The sequence below is a fragment of the Mercenaria mercenaria genome, chromosome 5 (genome assembly GCF_021730395.1).
Source record: "Mercenaria mercenaria strain notata chromosome 5, MADL_Memer_1, whole genome shotgun sequence".
Taxonomy (NCBI): Eukaryota; Metazoa; Mollusca; class Bivalvia; order Venerida; family Veneridae; genus Mercenaria; species Mercenaria mercenaria.
Window position 1 is genome coordinate 30,751,650 of NC_069365.1, and position 17,883 is coordinate 30,769,532.

General features: G+C 35.9%; 2 protein-coding genes across 6 annotated transcripts; one reads left to right on the top strand and one right to left on the bottom strand.

Annotated features, from left to right (window-relative positions):
- The first annotated feature begins 3,060 nt into the window (after positions 1-3,060).
- Positions 3,061-4,935, top strand: LOC123533461 (probable inactive protein kinase DDB_G0270444). Its single transcript, XM_045315103.2, has one exon. The coding sequence runs from the start codon at positions 3,061-3,063 to the stop codon at positions 4,933-4,935; it is 1,875 nt and encodes a 624-aa protein (XP_045171038.2).
- A 6,774-nt stretch (positions 4,936-11,709) lies between these two features.
- Positions 11,710-15,895, bottom strand: LOC128557461 (streptavidin-V2-like). Of its 5 annotated transcripts, none has more exons than XR_008371167.1 (4): positions 15,787-15,895; positions 14,999-15,104; positions 13,804-14,202; positions 11,710-11,823 (listed from the first exon to the last, which is right to left on the bottom strand). XR_008371167.1 is itself a non-coding variant. In XM_053544840.1 (4 exons), exons 1-3 carry the CDS (start codon positions 15,449-15,451, stop codon positions 13,808-13,810), a joined length of 522 nt encoding a protein of 173 aa, XP_053400815.1. In that variant the 5' UTR covers positions 15,452-15,474; the 3' UTR covers positions 11,710-11,823; positions 13,790-13,807. The 5 variants fall into 5 exon arrangements, 2 of the variants coding, with proteins under 2 accessions (XP_053400815.1, XP_053400814.1); XR_008371169.1 differs by lacking the exon at positions 15,787-15,895 and adding an exon at positions 15,613-15,633; XR_008371168.1 differs by lacking the exon at positions 15,787-15,895 and adding an exon at positions 15,363-15,401.
- Between the last annotated feature and the right edge of the window lie 1,988 nt (positions 15,896-17,883).

Genomic DNA, 17,883 nt, shown 5'->3' on the forward strand with positions numbered 1-17,883 from the left:
GATGTACTGATAAAGTTAAGCATAAGATAAATACTGGTGATGCGCAACCGATCAAACAAGCTCCAAGACGCCAACCACTGGGTAAACGAGAAAGCGAAAAAGAAGAAGTTGAACGAATGCTTCAAAAGGGCATAACTGAGCCATCAGATAGTGAATGGTAATCTCCAGTCGTGTTAATCACTAAGAAAGATGGGTCGACTAGATTTTGTGTTGACTATAGGAAATTAAATTTAGTAACAAAGGTTGATGCTTATCCTATCCCTCGTGTAGACGACTGCCTCGAGGCACTTGCCGGAAACAAATGGTTCAGCAGCATGGACCTTTGTAGCGGATTCTGGCAAGTTCAGATGGACGAAAGTGACAAGCATAAGACCGCATTCTCGACGTCAGCAAACGGTTTGTACCACTTTAAAGTAATGCATCCAAATGCCTCTTTTTCCAGAAGTTAATCACATTCCTAGGCCACGTGGTATCCGAGGATGGCATACACACTGACGAGAACAAAATTAGTGCTATCAAGGATTGGCCGATACCACGTACCCAGAGGCAGGTTAGAAGCTTCTTGGGTCTCACAGGTTACTATAGAAAATTTATCAAGGGATACGCCAACATAGCAAGGCCATTACACAAGTTATGTGAAAAACACGTAAGATTTTCGTGGACAGAAAGCTGTCAAGAGGCATTCGAAAAACTTAAGGAGTCTCTTAACACAGCCCAAATTCTGGCATACCCGCAACCAGATTGTGAGTTTATCCTGGACACGGACTCTAGTGATCAGGCCTCAGGTGCAGTCTTGTCACAAATAATAGAGGGAAAAGAACACGTCATTGCATACATGAGCAAGACCATGAATAGACACGAGAGACCTTACTGTATTACAAGAAAAGAACTGTTGGCTGTGGTAAAAGCTCTTAAACATTTCCATCACTACCTCTATGGTCGCAAGTTTCTCTTGCGCACTGATAATTCAGCAGTTAGCTGGATGCGCAACTTAAAGGCACCAACTGGTCAGACAGCTCGCTGGCTGCAAGAGTTGAGCACATACAGTATGACTGTAATTCATAGACCTGGTCGAAGTCATGGTAATGCAGATGCTTTATCAAGGAAGCCATGTAGCACATGTTCGAGGCAGCAGGAACTTAATGAGGCTACTGAATGCGTCAGTCAGGAGTTTGCAAGCAAAACCATAGAGACAGATAACCCAACTGCATCAAATAGTGACATAAAGGCTAATGAAGTTGTGCAAGATCAGGAAAGTGATAATAGAATCGTTGGGGCAGATAATGAAACCGTAGCTGAAGTCAGAGCTATGACGAGAGGTGACCATGCAAAAGCTCAAGATGATGATCTAACGCAAAATCAAGTGCTATTAGATGGGTGGACTCCAGTTGACATACAAAATGCTCAGTTAGGTGACTCAAATATCTCACCGATACTGACTGCTAAATTGGATAATTTAGATCGTCCTCAATGGTCCAAAGTTTCAGCAGGTAAAGCTGAATTAAAGACGTTATGGCGCCAGTGGGAGAGACTGTGTGTGAAAGGGGGAATGTTGTATCGTAGGTTTGACACTGATAACAATTCACATATTTGGCAGTTAGTTGTGCCCGAAAGTAAACGTAGTGTAGTACTTTATACTTACCATGACGTGCCGACAGCAGGACATCTAGGCTTTGACAAGACTATTGACAAGATAAGACGAACATTTTACTGGCCAGGTATGACTGAACATATTAAGGACTATTGTCGTAAATGTTACTTATGCACCGCCCGCAACCTGTCAAAGTCGCAAAACAAAGCGCCCTTAGGTAAATATGCAGTTGGTGAACCAATGGAACGTGTTATGATGGACATACTAGGTCCTATGCCCACAACTGACAGTGGCAATAAATATATATTAGTTATCACAGACTGGTTTACAAAATGGACCGAAGTTGTGCCCTTGCAAAATCAGGAAGCAAAGACATTTGCGAGCGCGTTCATCGATAACTTTGTAAGTCGTTTTGGTGTACCACTGCAACTCTATACGGACCAAGGTTCAAATTTCGAATCAAAACTCTTCAGTGAAATTTGTGGATTACTCACGATTGAGAAGACGCACGCGACGAGTATGCGAGCGCAAGCAAATGGCGTAGTAGAACGATTTAATCGCACGCTGGTGTCTATGATATCTAAATATTGTCAAGAAAATCAAAAGCAGTGGGACACACTGCTACCGTTGTTAATGCTTGCGTATCGGAGTTCAAGTCATTCAAGTACCAAGATGTCTCCTAATAAAATGGTGTACGGGCGTGATGTAACCCTCCCAATGGCCGCCGTAATAGGTCGACCACGCACTGAACAAAACGAGTTAGATACTGTTGATGACTATGTTCGTGACTTGCGTACAAACCTAGCGTGCATTCATGACTTTGCTCGCGAGAATATCAGGAAGAGTTCAGATTATCAAAAACGTCACTATGATTCTAATGCAAAACTACAGAAGTACAATGCCGGTCAATGTGTATGGTTGCATGACCCTACACGACACAAAGGTGTGTGCTCTAAGCTGGTGAATAAATGGAAAGGTCCTTATTTAGTCACAAATGTATTAGATGACATAGTGTGTCTAGTGAAGCGCTCTAAATTAATGAAACCAAAGGCATACCACATTGACAGACTTTGGCCTTACTCCGGAGTTAACATTCCAATTTGGATTACTCGCGAAAAAGCTTGAATGTAACAGTTGCAATAAAAGGGCTCGATTAATGTTTATATTGGCTTGTTTAAGAAACAGTAATTATCTAATTGTGGAAGAACTCCCTAGGAAATTTATTTAACAAATTGTATAAAGTTATGTGAAGTTTGTAAAGAAAACAACCACTATAATAACAGCTAAATATACAACAAAGTATAAGGTAACATTAAACAATGATTTGAAAAAAAAAAAAAATAGTCCAGCTATTTGGAAGTTGCAAACTTTAATGTAATTAATTAAAAATATATGTTTAATAACAAGAGATAACATAAAACAATAACAACAACAACAATAGTAAACCCTCTTTTATTTCACTACAGACAATGGGTGACGAACAAGGTGGTGGTGATGCGATACAGTGCCCTCTATGCACAAAGACGTTCAAATGTAGGAAGGAGTTATTTCACCACATGTCTTCGGCAGTGCATCGGCGACAGTCAGTTCGATGTCCTTGGTGTCGAAAAACGAACATCTTCACCAGAGTGTACGATTTAAGCAGACATTGTGACTCTGGGCACTTCAGAGAATATAGTTTTATGCCAGACGGATTTTTATCCATTCCAAATTGTTTTTATCTGGCAGTGTACCCAAAAGATTACGCCATCATGACCAAGGTCCAGAAATATGATAGTCCCATCGCAATTGAAGCCAGGCGTGTGTTGACAAACCATTTAGATAATATTAAAGCAGAGGATGAAATTAGAAGTGAGATAAGGGAAGGATGGAAAGCAGGGTTAAAGATAGCAGAAGATCTAGAGAGAAAAGAAAAAGAAATCAAACAAATGAATGAAGCTAAGGCGACAGCAGCCAAGAAACACAAAAAGAGAAAGAACGGTAAAGAAAATGAGACACCAGCAAAGAAAATGAAACAGAAAGGAACAATGGAAGAAACAAAAGCAGTGTATGAACAAATGTTTAAGACTGACCCTATTAAACTGGATATACCAAAAATTCAAAATAATGACACTCCTCCAATGAGCGTAACAGAATTCGAGAGTACAGAAAGAAATAAAAAAGAGGCGAAAGTTGTACTTACTCGACTGGATAAAAATGGTGTAAGGCGTCTGATGTCGGCAAGAAGTCAAAACGGCAAAGTTGTGAAGGAAGAACTTGCAGGAAAGCCTTTCAAAGCAGAAGCTGAAAGTTCTAAGGGAGAACAGATGAAAGTTACAGCAGCAAAAGTTGAAAAGGAGGAGGTAGTAGGTGAATTGAACACTAGTAAGACTTTTATCACGGAACAAGAGGAGAAGGTAGATGAAGTGAGTACCGGTGAAGCAATTATGGAGGAAAAGGAGAATGTAACGGGTGAAGTGGTCGACGAGCAAGCTAATGTGAAGGAAGAAGGAGAAATTGAAAATAAAGTTGGTACTGATAATGAAACTAGGATAAAGGAACAAGTGAAAGTAGTCGAGGAAGTAATTGGGATTGAGGAGAAAGCCATTAGTGAAAGGTGCGATGAAAGTGAAGAAAAAGAAAGACTTGGTATAAATAATCCTCTGGAAGGTGAGCTGCAACTTATAACTGAATCGTTGGCCATTAAAACTATACCATGTGAAATTGTTGACACCAACGTAGTAATCAAAGAAAAGAGGAAGACAAGTTATAAAGACTATGTGAAGAAAGTGAAACTTGCAACACCAACCAAAGAAAGAATAAGTGACTTAGATGGAGGAGAGGTTATTGTTAATGAAAAAGGGGACTCAGATGAAATGAAAAAGGGTGAAGATGAGATATGGAGGAAGGTGAAGGACATAAATAATAATTACAAAGAATCGGAAGGGAACATAGTGGGTAATGAGTCGGGAGAATCTGATAAGTTAAACGGACAAGTGAAGGTGGTTGTAAACACTGAAACTGTTGATGGTAAGGAGCCAGAAATTGAACCGGTTGAAGAAGTGAATCATGTGGCGACGGCCAGAAGTATTTTAGAAAAAGGTGCCATGCCAATGTGTCCTCCAGCCCGCCAGCAATGGGGACCAGATACATTGGAGGAAATTGACCTTGGAAATGGTCAAGTAGTTCAGTGGCCGCCAAAAGGGTGGCTGAATATGACGCCTGATAGACGGTTGTTGACTGTGGAAATGATGGCCATGACTCTGGAAGCTTTTGTCTACGGAGAAGTAGCTCCTGAGATGTCAAGGTGTTACCTTCTTGACAAGTACAAGTTTCTTGCGCTACCAGGAGCCCTCGTACACTGAAAAGAAAAGAGCGAGGACAGCATTACTAGGGCAAGGTTTCAGAACTTTAGATTCTTAAAAGAAGTTGTCGCTGGGAAGAATTTATCATTTGGTGAGGTCCAACATTTACGGGCACTACAGTTCGTATCTGTTAACCAGAAGTCGCCTTACCACACCGCTTCGATTGCAGGAAGGACCATCATATCTAGATTAAATAATGGAGATAAACGTAACGTAAATGTGTTTAGTAAGTTAGTATACATACATAAAAACGGAAAGTTGTGTTCATAAATTAACACAGTGTTACAAAAGTTTATAAATACTTGTGGTATAAAATGTCAATCCTTAAAAAAAAAGTGAATACATACAAGGAAAACACAATGGCAATTATGGTAAATTATAACGGTGAACATACGAGAATGCATACAGGAGAAAAACTATGGATGACCATTTCAATGGTAACGCTTGATGAATATTTCTAAAGTTTGTTGTTAAATTAAAGTTCCATATAATATTTTTTGCATAGTTCTATGTTTTTAGAGCTGAAGAGTTTGTTAATACATATGTGATCTTATATTTCTCCTTATCTGTTTTTCTGATTTTATAGAATATGATATAATATTAGTTAAAAAAAAAATCCTTGGTAGAACAGAATAAACAGGTTATTATCCAGGAGAATAAGTTAAAACTGAGGTGGGGGAAGTGTTAGGAAATGGGTGCCTTGATAAAGCTGAGTTATTGACCAAAATGGTAAAAGTAATATTCAGTGACAAATCAACTTCAGAATGCATTAAACATGAGAAATATACAAAACCTCAATACACAATCTGTTTATCGTCATTAATAATGACCTACAACCAATAAAACTGTAATTTGAAATTTGGAACGCACTTTTGACAGATCGCGAAAATGTGTGACAAATCATCCGTAACTCATATCAGAAAGCGAATTCAGACACAATATTTAGTCAGCTGTAATGAATAAACCTTACTTAATTTATATAAACCGGTAGCGGCCTACGACATACTCGAGAGTGGCTGCAATTTGTGTGTGTTTACGCATTTTCCCAAAGTCTATAAAACTTTGTTTACGAATATAGTGCCCGAACGACAATTCTAAACGGAAAGATTACCAAATGACAAAAAGGTATTTCGACATAGATCTTGTAGCCAATAACAGATCTGTAATCGGTTTTCTTAACAGTGTAGTAGTTAACTTTTAATTTGAGTTACGCCGTTGAGTTACGGAACTGTATTTTTGAAGTGTACGAATTCGGGGCAAATAACGCTTTCCGCAACCAATTCCAGGAAATTTCCACCACTAGAAACCTATAGAAAAATCATCTAGTTGAGGTGCGGAATTCATACACGACAAAATCCTATAAATAGAGGTTAGAAACTTCATTTGGCGGTTCTGGTTCAAAATAGCGCAACCAATAGGTTAAACTTAAAAGTTCCACTAGGGTAGTTTATACAGTAATAGTCTAGTCCGCAACTGAAATTCCGTAACCAAGGTAAACAATGTCAAAGTTTAACGACCGTCATGGATTTATTATAGGCGCAACTGTTACATTCTAATTACGGCGTAACTGTTATATTTCTAGTTACGGCGCAACCATTTCGTATTACATGGTAATACACGGAATCTACGTAAAGGGGGGTCCCAGTTAGGTGTCTGCGCAAAATGTTTTTTTTCGAAACAACACTACAAAAATTGAGCAGTTGTTACGAAATGGCCTCAGATTGTCTATTACTATCTTAATTGTGCCCCCATGAGTGGTTGGGGCATATAGATTTGCTCTTGTCCGTGCGTCCGTCCGTCAATTCGTCCGTGCGTCCGTCCGAAGTTCGTGACGCGCTTAGATCAAAAAGTATTTAATATAAATTGATGAAACCTTGCAAGAGTCTTTATCATGATATGAACTTGCACACCTTCTATTTTTCGTCTAGCTCCGCCCCCTAATTTTAGAGTTACTGCCCCTGAAATAGTAAAAAATGCACATTTTCACCCTGTGACACGCCTGGCTCAAAAAGTATTTGATATAAATTGATGAAATCTTGCATGAGTCTTTATAATGATATGAACTTGCATACCTCCTATTTTTCGTCTGGCTCCGCTCCCTATTTCTAGAGTTATGGCCCCTGAAATAGTAAAAATTGTACATTTTCACCTTGTGACAAGCCTAGCTCAAAAAGTATTTGATATAGATTCATGAAACCTTGCATTAGTCTTAATCATGATATGAACTTGCGCATCTCCTATTTTTAATCTGGGTCAGCGCCCTATTTCTAGAGTTATGGCCCCTGAAATAGTCAAAAATGCACATTTTCACCTTTTGACATGCCTAGCTCAGAAAGTATGATATGAATTGATGAGTGTTTATCATGATATGAACTTGCGCATCTACTATTTTTTATCTGGGTTTGCCCCTATTTCCAGAGTTATGGCCCCTGAAATAGTAACAAAATGTACATTTTTACCTAATTATGTGCCTTACTCAGAAGTTTTCTCGGTGCCTTATTCAGAAGTATTTAAATGTAAATTCATGAAACCTTGCTTGAGTCTTCATCATAATGTGACCTTTGCACACATGGCACTTTTTGAGAATTTTAGCATTTATTACAGAGTTATGGCCCTTGAAATAGCTAAAATGGTGGATTTTTTGTTTGTGATGCTCATAGCTCAAAAAGTATATGGTATAGAATAATGAATCCTTTCCATAGTATTTTTTGAGGCTATACCCCATTAAGACTGCAAACATTTGAATTATTTCCACTTATTTGTGACAAATGTACCATGCGGGGGGAGGGGGACACCCTGTGTTTTACAGACACATTCTAGTTTTATTAAATACAGACTTGGTTGATAAATTTTAACAAAATTTGTTCACTTTAATAAGACTTTATACATGTGTGCCGTGGAAAATCAATGCTGAAAATTTAATGTTAATTTGAACAATAGCTTTCCTCAAAATATACCGCCTCAGGCAAAACCTTTTGTTAAATACTTTGAGCTTTCAGGGTTAATTTGTTTTGTCTACATGTCTTGTTCAAGGTCCATGCTTTTTCCATGACACACATGTATAAAATGGGAATTTTTTTGTTAAAATTTATCAATCAATGCTGTATTTAATAAAATTAAGATAGTAATAGACAATCTGAGGCCATTTCTTAACAACTGCACAATTTTTGTAGTGTTGCTTCGAATATTTATTTACCCCACCCACTTTTTCCCAGTTTGAGAGTGAACCACTCTTCCAATATTAATCAGAGTGTACTGATATACTGTCACTTTAATGTTTATTTAGTTTGCAATACCTGCTGTAAATAACACCTTAATATCTCAACTAATGAAAAATGTTTTAGCTTTTTGGTAAAGTTCGTCCATTGAAAATCAGTAAAATTGATTAGACCACTTTGTGGCTCTGTGATGAGAAAAGTATTTAGTACAATTTAAAATGCAACATGTTGTGTGAATGTCCATTGCATAGTTATTTTATCATGAAAGTTTCAGGTAAAAAGTTAGAACCATTTTTGAAAAAATAACAGAAATTGTGTTCCTGGCTGGTCACATGTCAGATTACCCCACCCACTTTAAATGTGAATATCTATAAAAGTAAGTCAAAACTGGTAACAGCAACACTTGTTAATGAAACTTAATACATGTAGGTATATTACCACAAAGTATAAATAAAATCAAAAAACATTTTGCGCAGACACCTAACTGGGATCCCCCCCCCCCCTTTATGCGCAACCGTAACCGTCTGCGTAACTGTATGTATTTAAACGAAAAGGTACCCTTTCCGCGAAACGGAGTACATGGAGACGAATGTATTTGGACACCATCTACCAAGGGACGATAGTATGATTTATTAAAAGTCTTTGAATTAGAAGCTATTGGTTATTATTTATTAAACATTAAAAGTGTTCATATATTAAAATTCTCTTGATTTGAAATATTCTGTGTTGTGTTCTTATCGTTCTTAATCTTGTGTTAAAAGGCGTTACACCACCAAATCTTGTGTTTATCAAGATATAGCTCAGGGATATAAATGACAACAAACAAAGTTCAGCTTTTCGCCTTTTATTATAATATAAATCTTAGAAATCATAATAAAGTGACCCTCATCAAAAGTCAACTCTTGTGCCATTCCGGAACGTAATAATAGAGACGACTACACTACACTCCTCCCGTCCTTAAGGTTACAATATATAAAACTAAACTAAACAAAGAATTAAACGATTTAACATGAAAAAAAAACAATGATATATATCTGCGTGAGATATTTCAGATATAACAGAGTCAAGGGCATAGTTGCGTGCAATGTTGTTGAGAAAATATCTGAGTTGTATCCATAAAATTGATCAAAAGTAGTATTTCAATGTATTCATATCAAAATGCAAAATACATCGCGTTCTGGAGATATAATTGTAATCTAATTAACTCGCACATTTTCTAATGTCATGATAGAATATTCCACACAACATGGTACTACTTGGAGTTCACTGACAGTTAGATGATCAGTTCTGTAGTCCGCTGAATCTGGATACTATTTTAGGGAACCCCAATTGAAAGTGATATAACATAACTTGCAAAAAACTGAAATTGATGTCAGTCTAATGCCATGAATTTAATTCAACTATTTTCTTTTGCAGACGACAGAATGTACATCAAGAATTATTGTTCGAGTTATCCGATGTTCGGCTGTACTTTGTTTTCCAATAGATTGAGTAACTTATCATTCCTCCGCCTGATTTTATTTACAATCGTTGATCAGTTACCCATAGCGACAAGACACTGCTCATCAGTTCTAAACAAACTATCATCTTGCATTGAGCGTGGGACATAGAATATTTGCATGAAATTTGAAGTTGGTTATCAGACAGGCAAGTCATTTTACATTCCCGATATTTTATGTTAGGTCTTCAATAATTTCAGTACTAATTATAAAACGTCATCAGAGCATTTGAATAATTCTGAAAGGTCGAAATTATGATAATTCTACTCAATACACCACGCTATTTATCTCCCCTCGACTCCGAGTCTGTACCTAGCGCCGTAAAAAGTTATTGAACGCTTAATACGACGAAAATAGTTCAAGCTCTACTTTTCCAACGATTTTTTTGTAAAAATCAGTACAAGCTTTAGAATTATTTATTCTTACTTATGACTGCATATCACAAGTGCGAGAATCTTTTGTTGCCGACTTTTTCTTTTTTAAGCTGATTTCAGTATCTTACGGGAAACTTTAAAACAATGTGGTCTCTGTTCGGATCACACTGTACTGCATTAGAGTTACTAGTATGATACCATTCCAATGTATAAGGAAATTCATCACATAACATTCGATAGCCGAGCCGATTTCAATTGTGACATTTTATATTTGCAAGATAGCATTTCATAAGACAATTAAACAAAGGATGATTTATTTTATTGTGTTGAATTAACTTACATAAAATGTGCGTAAATGTAAGTACATGCTGAATGCAATCAGAAATCGTGACTAGAGGTCCACTAAGCCTGCAAATGGGAAACGACACTTATATGTTTCCGGTACGTGGTAATCACAATTTATTAATTCTGACGTGTAAGTCACAATAATTACTGATTGTATTCAGCATGTATTTACATCTACGCACACTTTATGTAATTAAATACAACACAATAAAATTAAAAATCCTTTGTTAATGTCTTATGAAGTTGACAGTAGCTCTCACAACTGATAACTGTTCGGTTATCGAAATGTTATGTGGTGACTTTACTTGTACATTGGAATGGCATCATACTAGCAACTCTTAAACAGTACAGAGTGACTCGAATAGAGATCAAATTGATTTAAAGTTCCTCATAAGATACTGAAATCGGCTTAAACAAGAAAAATGACGCTGATGCGCAACCTATTCATATTTTAGGTTTACAAACAGTTCATGTTTTATGCTAGCTATAGAATAACGTTTACACATAATTGTTTCATGTTATAACATCAGTAGAATCCATCGGGATTCTGCAAATGTTATAACACGGAAATAATTTGATATCCCTATATTTTCATCACAATTCGTACAATATATTGCAGCGAGTTAAAGTAACAGTAAAATCGTTCTTGTTTTAGGACGATATGGAAAAATAACATTATTACATACTCTTTTCAATTTCCCGTTAAATTACAATGGAACCGGAAGAGTCAATATTTTTCCATACACTGACGCCTGGATTTCATATCGTGTGCGTGATTGTTGTTGCATTAATTCTTTTTTTTAGTTCAGTATTGTCTTTCTTTTCAGCGTATTGAACAAATTCATATTATTTAGATAACATTTTTACGTGTAGATATGTATGTGATAACAAGGTTATTATCTTTGCATCGGGAAATATGCACTCGTTCTTTGGCTAGAGAATGTCTCGCACTTTTTCCGCTGCAGAACTCGTGCATATTTCCCGATACAAAGCTGATAACCTATAAATATAATGGACAAAAATGATAAAGAATTACGATTGGTATGCTTTAAACAATAATTGTTGCAACAGAAAGCTTACCTTGTAGTTTTTCAATATTATGTTTTGCTTAATTTATATTTACTGGCTGAATGTGCAACATTTTACTTCTATCCCTATCCTTTAGGGTAGCAACTCATCACATCCGCACAAAAATTTGTAAAATGTCCATGTAAAAATGTTTCAACATGTGGTATCTTACGTTAATAAAATATGATTTTCAAAAAAGGATTAAAAATTATAGAGCACACATTTTTTCTGCAACATTATACAATTTGTCTGGCCAACTAAAAGTCTGTGTGAAATAAAACTTTTATTGTTTATTTTTACAATACAAAATCAATGCAAACTGTTTTCCTTCTATTTTCACTGGTAATATGTTTGTAAATTTCTTGTTTTCTGGTTGTGTCTCACCTGAAACATAAAGAAATATTGAACATATATTAATACTCCTTTGACGAAAGCATATTCATCTTTATCTAACCTTTAGTCTGCTGCCGGCAGTTGATTTTGCCTTTGCGACCAGTGAAGTCCGGGTCTGCACTGTTCGCTATTCATTCAGTAAATTCTTCGGATAATAAATGATACTGTCCAATTAGAAATATAAACCATTTAGCAGGGTCAAGATTAACGTCTCCTAACATTGCTTTGGAGAAGAAAGTAGAGCAGAGTAAGAATTATTTACTAACGCAAATTTGGGAGATACGTAACTCGAAATTATGACTTAGTATGTCGAAATTTAATCCGGAGTAACTCCAAAATTAGTCGCACGTGTATGAAGACTACGGAAATTTTAAATTATTATTATTATTATTATACCACATTTATATAGCACTCTTTTCATGCACTTGTACACGTTCAAAAGTGCTTTACAGAATAAATTGCAAAAATACAAACAAATACGTATACAAAGATAATGCATTCCACATTAACAAAAATCATGAATGAAAACAAGTATAATTTAAAAAAAAAAAAAAAAAAAAAAAAAAAAAAAAAAAAAAAACAAGATAAAAAAAATAAATGTATCGGTCAGTTAACAAAATATTGTACAAAAAAGTGGGTTTTGAGCAGGCTTTTGAAAGCAGCTAGCGTGTCAGCTTCCCTGATTTTGACAGGAAGAGAGTTCCAAAGCTTTGGAGCAGTGCACGAAAAGCTGCGATTGCCATACATCATGGTATTAGATTTTGGCATAACCAGTGACAGCGTGTCTTGCGATCTTAGGGTCCTGACCGGTTTATACACTTCTAGCATATCCCTAATATAGGCAGGGGACTGATTGTGTAACGCCTTAAAGGTGTGGGTCAGAACCTTGTACTGCACCCTGTATTTCACTGGCAACCAGTTAAATACATATCGATTTGTCTTTTGTCGCTTTTGATCATATATCATTGAAATCACTATCTAAATGATTTATCAATTTTACTCATTTAATACAACAGCTTACTAATAAACAAAATCATGATTATTTTGCAAACCTAATGCATTCGTTTCAGCATAATCCTGATTTAAGCGATATATGTGTATGCGAAAACGTACGAGACAAATCTCTAGGTAGTTAAATTTTGGGACTTTTTGACCCTTGCTCAAGTCTCTAGAAGCTACAAATATTTCTAGAAGCTACACATACCATATTGTATAAAGTGCAGATTTATGTTTCCACCTTACATTATTTTCTGTCACAAATTCAATAAAATTACTTCCAAGCTCAGGTGTTTAGGAGAAGACCGTAGCCAAGCCAAGCCATTAACATATTGACAGTCGTTAAAATTTTGCAAATAAAGAAGAAATTTACCTAAAGTAAGATTTTATCTAACGCAGCTTGAACTATTTGGCTTCTTAGTCGAAATTTCCAATCAGGTTTCTCGAAATTTAGAGTTAGGAAGACGAGATTTCGAGTAACTATCTCAAAATATCGAATTGATAGAAAACACAAAACTGGCATTAATGCTCATCTGTTCATTTAATCAAAGAAGTATTAGCTCTTTGACTTAACATTGTTTTGTTTGATATTGTAAAACGCAGTAAGTTGGCTCTATTGACAATCAATCATCAATACTAGAATGCACAAAATGTTTAGACATATTGTGTTGTATTTACAAAATTCGTTTAATTTTGTCTCTTATACCGAAATTGCTCATGGTATTGTTGACACTTTACCTGCAACAGGTTTGAGTTTTCTCAAAATCATCATTTGTTTTTAATTTAGAAAATGTGTTTAGTAAACAGAGGACCATTTATTACTCATAAAGCCCACTCATTAAATGAAGGTTAATTTTCTTCTAATTTTATCAGATTCATTCATAAATTGTATTTAAATTACATTGTGCGGTTGAACATACTATCTTTAGATCAACTATGTAAAGTTATTAACTAACTTTACCTTTACGTACATACCGTATTAACACAAGCTGACAAAGTCGTCATGGTTGATAGTTGTTGTCTGCCAAGAGTCTGCCAACGGATGCCAATGGGTAAGTACCCAGTGGGTTCTAATAATATGCTCATGTGCATAATGTATGCCCGACCACGCACACGTTGAGTTGGAATTTCCTAAAACCTTGTTGTTGTAGGTAACTACCCATCCCATGACACAGTCAGCACCATTTGGACCAGACATAGTATACTTTCCGGTTAAGTTGTAGTAATCATCTGCTACTCCAACTGCTGTATTGTAACGACCATTGAGATGACCATCTTTACACGTGAATTCCATGACAGATTTCAACTGATTTGTCCATAACCCAGCTATACCGCAGTGGTTTTCATTCAAAGCTAGGATTTCTGCGCACCGGGCTGTAACAGGTAAATGCTGAGTACAAAATGAAATGCTGTAAAATAAGCGCAAATAAATATCTTCATAACATGAATTGTTCACAGCTAATTTTGACAACTACGTGTCAGATGTAATTTTTAATTAACCTCACCTCCGATACAACAGGTGATATTGCGACTTTTCAGCTTTTGATGGTGGAGGAAGACGCCAGGTGGCGCTCTGTGCGTAATTTCAGATACGGGTATAATCGTTTACAAGGAATGATAACACCAAACAGGAAATGACTACTCAGTGTTACATGTGAACTAGTCTAAAATGAAGTTCCATGCTGTTGTTGAAATCTGGTATAATGAGTCATATGAGGGTGTGGCTTAGTTTTATTGCTTATTGTATTGAGAAAAGAGCTAGACCATTTTCATTGTGGATTTACAGGTATCAGTTTTAATCTTTGAAAAATGTCTACATGCGCGTAATGGCTAAACGGCTATTATCGTTGGAGCATTTTTAGAGGGTGATCTTTTTCAGAACTGAATATTTTTTTATATGTAACATAACATGTCAATATTTTTCTATTTTTGATAAGAAGACTTGCCATACTAAATGACAATATATAGTTTACATATCATTGAAATGCTCTAAAATATTGAAAATGAGGTCTCAATATTTCATTGTTTAAATGAAATAAAGAAGGAACTGAACTGGTAGCATGTAATCTACAATTAATAAAACATAGAAGTAAAATTGCAGTTTGAAATGCAAGAAATCCAGTTTTACAAAAAAATAGCTGTTGGATGTTATATGAGAAACCTGTATTACCTTCGTATCCATTTTTCACTGGATTAATTAGTCTTTTCTGGTGATTTCCTGCGAACACAACTGTTGAAATAGTGAGGAAAATGTAACCAGCCTTCATTTTGGAACGCTGAAAATAGGTGTGGTTTATGTGAAGCTGAAAATCATTTCATCAAATACGCATTCAAAAGGTAAACAATAACTGTAAATGGATATTCAAACAAAGTGTATCTAGCAGTGCTTCTATCTTCTCACCTTGAAAAAATAATTCAAATTATACATATTCTCTGTAGAAATGTATTCAAATGGAAAGGTGTTTTTTTGTATATTAGTTTATGCAACGTTTTATGGAAAAGTTATAATATTAAAAAAACATAAATTTTGTTACACATAAATTACTGAAATATCTGCTAGCATTTAAAATAAAAGATTCCATAATTGTAGCTATAGAATTACCTTATCCTTGTTCCTTATCATTCGTTATAATGATATGCATGTCTATCTCATGACGGAGTGCTTTAGTGCACTGATGTACCAGGCCAATCAAAACGTTTAGTTCGACTTTCAACAAACAGTCATCAAGTCAAACCTGCGGACACGTTTTCCATAGACAGGTTTAGACTGAAGTGACTACTTACCACTTAGCCAAATATCCAAATAGCTCTAGTTTCATTGACTTGTATCGTGTTGAGAAGTCTGATATCGTCGAATACACTGACAAAATCCAGGTCTACTGTATGGTGGAGGAAAGCCCAAAGACTTCTTTCAGCATTACTTTATGTTCAACCCAGCCAGTACCTATTCATACATACCTGCTTATCCTATAGTTTTCTCCTTATTAAGAATATGTCAACTTCAAAAACAGTTTTTTTTCACAGATTTATTAAGATGGTTTAATAAGTACAACAGTGTCAAATGGTGCGTGCCACAGATAAGATAAGACTACAATTTCAACTTTACTGCTCAATATACACTTTTCATCATAAACAATGTCGTCCATATTTTATTCATGCGTAATAACTAAATATTTATCATTTATGACTGAGAGTATTTTTGTGCTTTACATTTTTTTAAAGACATAGACGAGTAGTTCCAGTAGCTCACAAAAGGTATCGAGAAAATAATGTAAATTATCGCAATAATATTTCCAGGAAACCTTCCACTATTGAGATAATCTTTTCAAAAAAATATTCGCTGTATCAAGATAATTTTTAAGTATCACCTCGTGGCAGAAATGTTCCATAATACATATCAATGGAATTGAAAATATTATCGTAAAAGAACTTTTAAACGCGACGGCTTGTATACCTGAAACTGACACACGACAATATGGAAAAGTATTGACGGAAACTTAAAGGAGTTTTTAAATAAGTATGTTATAAAATATCGAAACGCAGGCTTCACAAATTTTTCAGTGTAAACTTTCTCCTTCGCACAGTACTAGTTTGTAGCGATTGTATATTTCATTGTTTTGTTAATGGTTCGTACAATGATATCAAGAACATGAGCGGATGTGGGTAATCCTGAATGGGGATAATTCCGAACAAATTTTTGTATTCTTGAAAGGCACCAGTCTAATCCATGACGTCACATAAGTGATATCATCACATTCCGTACTTTTTTGCAACGAATGTGAAGTTTTGTGGCGCGTATTGTCAAAATAACAGACCATAATTTATACGACAGCTTGCCGGTAAGTCGTTTTTATCTGTTTTTGTATTTCGGTGTAAGTATTACGTTAGGGTCTAGAAGTATTGGTTTTTATCGCTGACAATGTCCGTGAGAAGGGAGTTACTGTATTTCTCCTTATGAAAAACATTGAAAAAGTAATCAGGCCGTTCGGAATTAGACAAACTTGTCAAATAATGTGTGGCTAATTCCTAACAGTCAATATCAGGAACAATTTATCGAAAATAAGTATAGAGTTATAAATATCAATCGTTTTTAAGCAAATAAATAAAGCTAGATAAGAGGCGGCAACTCATGTGAGAAGCAATAGCATGAGCTTGTCAAGAGCTGCACAAGAGAATTTGGGGTACCAAAGACGACCCTGCACAACAAGGTCTATTCTATTTCAAGTATGGAGATAAGGTGGGGGCATTACCGATTTTGTCACAGCAGAAGAATTAAGAATTGTTGAGTGATGTGGATAACGAAGTGAAAGAATCCGACCTTTTGAAGGACCCTTCGAGATTGTATAATGCCGACGAGAGTGGGTTTTCTTTGTCTCTGAAAAGTAGCCAGGTAATAGGGCCTAGGGGAGCACCAGTTGTTTATAATTTCAGTAACAGTGATAAGAGCCAGTTCACCATTTTGACTGCTGTCAGCGCAGTTCATCACGTACCATCAATGATCGTATACCCCGGACAAAGATTTCCATACAATCCTTTGAATGGATTTGAAGAGGATATTGTGGGTAGATCGGAATCGGGATGGATGGATTCAGAATTATTCTGCAACTGGCTTGAGAAGGTATTCATACCTACCATAAATGAACATAAAGTGAAAAGACAAGTGCTTTTATTTATTGATGGCCACGGCACTCATTTAACTTTCGAGGCTTCTGACTTGTGTGTTAAGAATCAGATTGAAATGTTTGCCTTCATGAACATGCGTCACATATTCTACAGCCTTTAGACTTAAAGCCTTTTGGAACTCTGAAACAGTCTTGGAAACGAAATATCCATGAAGGGCAGACAGAGAATATTAGGCTGTTCGTCAAAAAGAAAACCTTTGATAAAGTATTTAAAGGCGCCTGGGAGAAAAGTACGACTGTTGAAGCTACTGTAAAAGGTTTTCAAGAGGCAGGATTGTTCCCGTTAAATCCGTCGGTGGTGACAAAGTCCATTAAGCTAGAACCGAACAAGGAATTTCGAGAAGTACAAGAAAGTAAGAAGAGTAGCGATAAT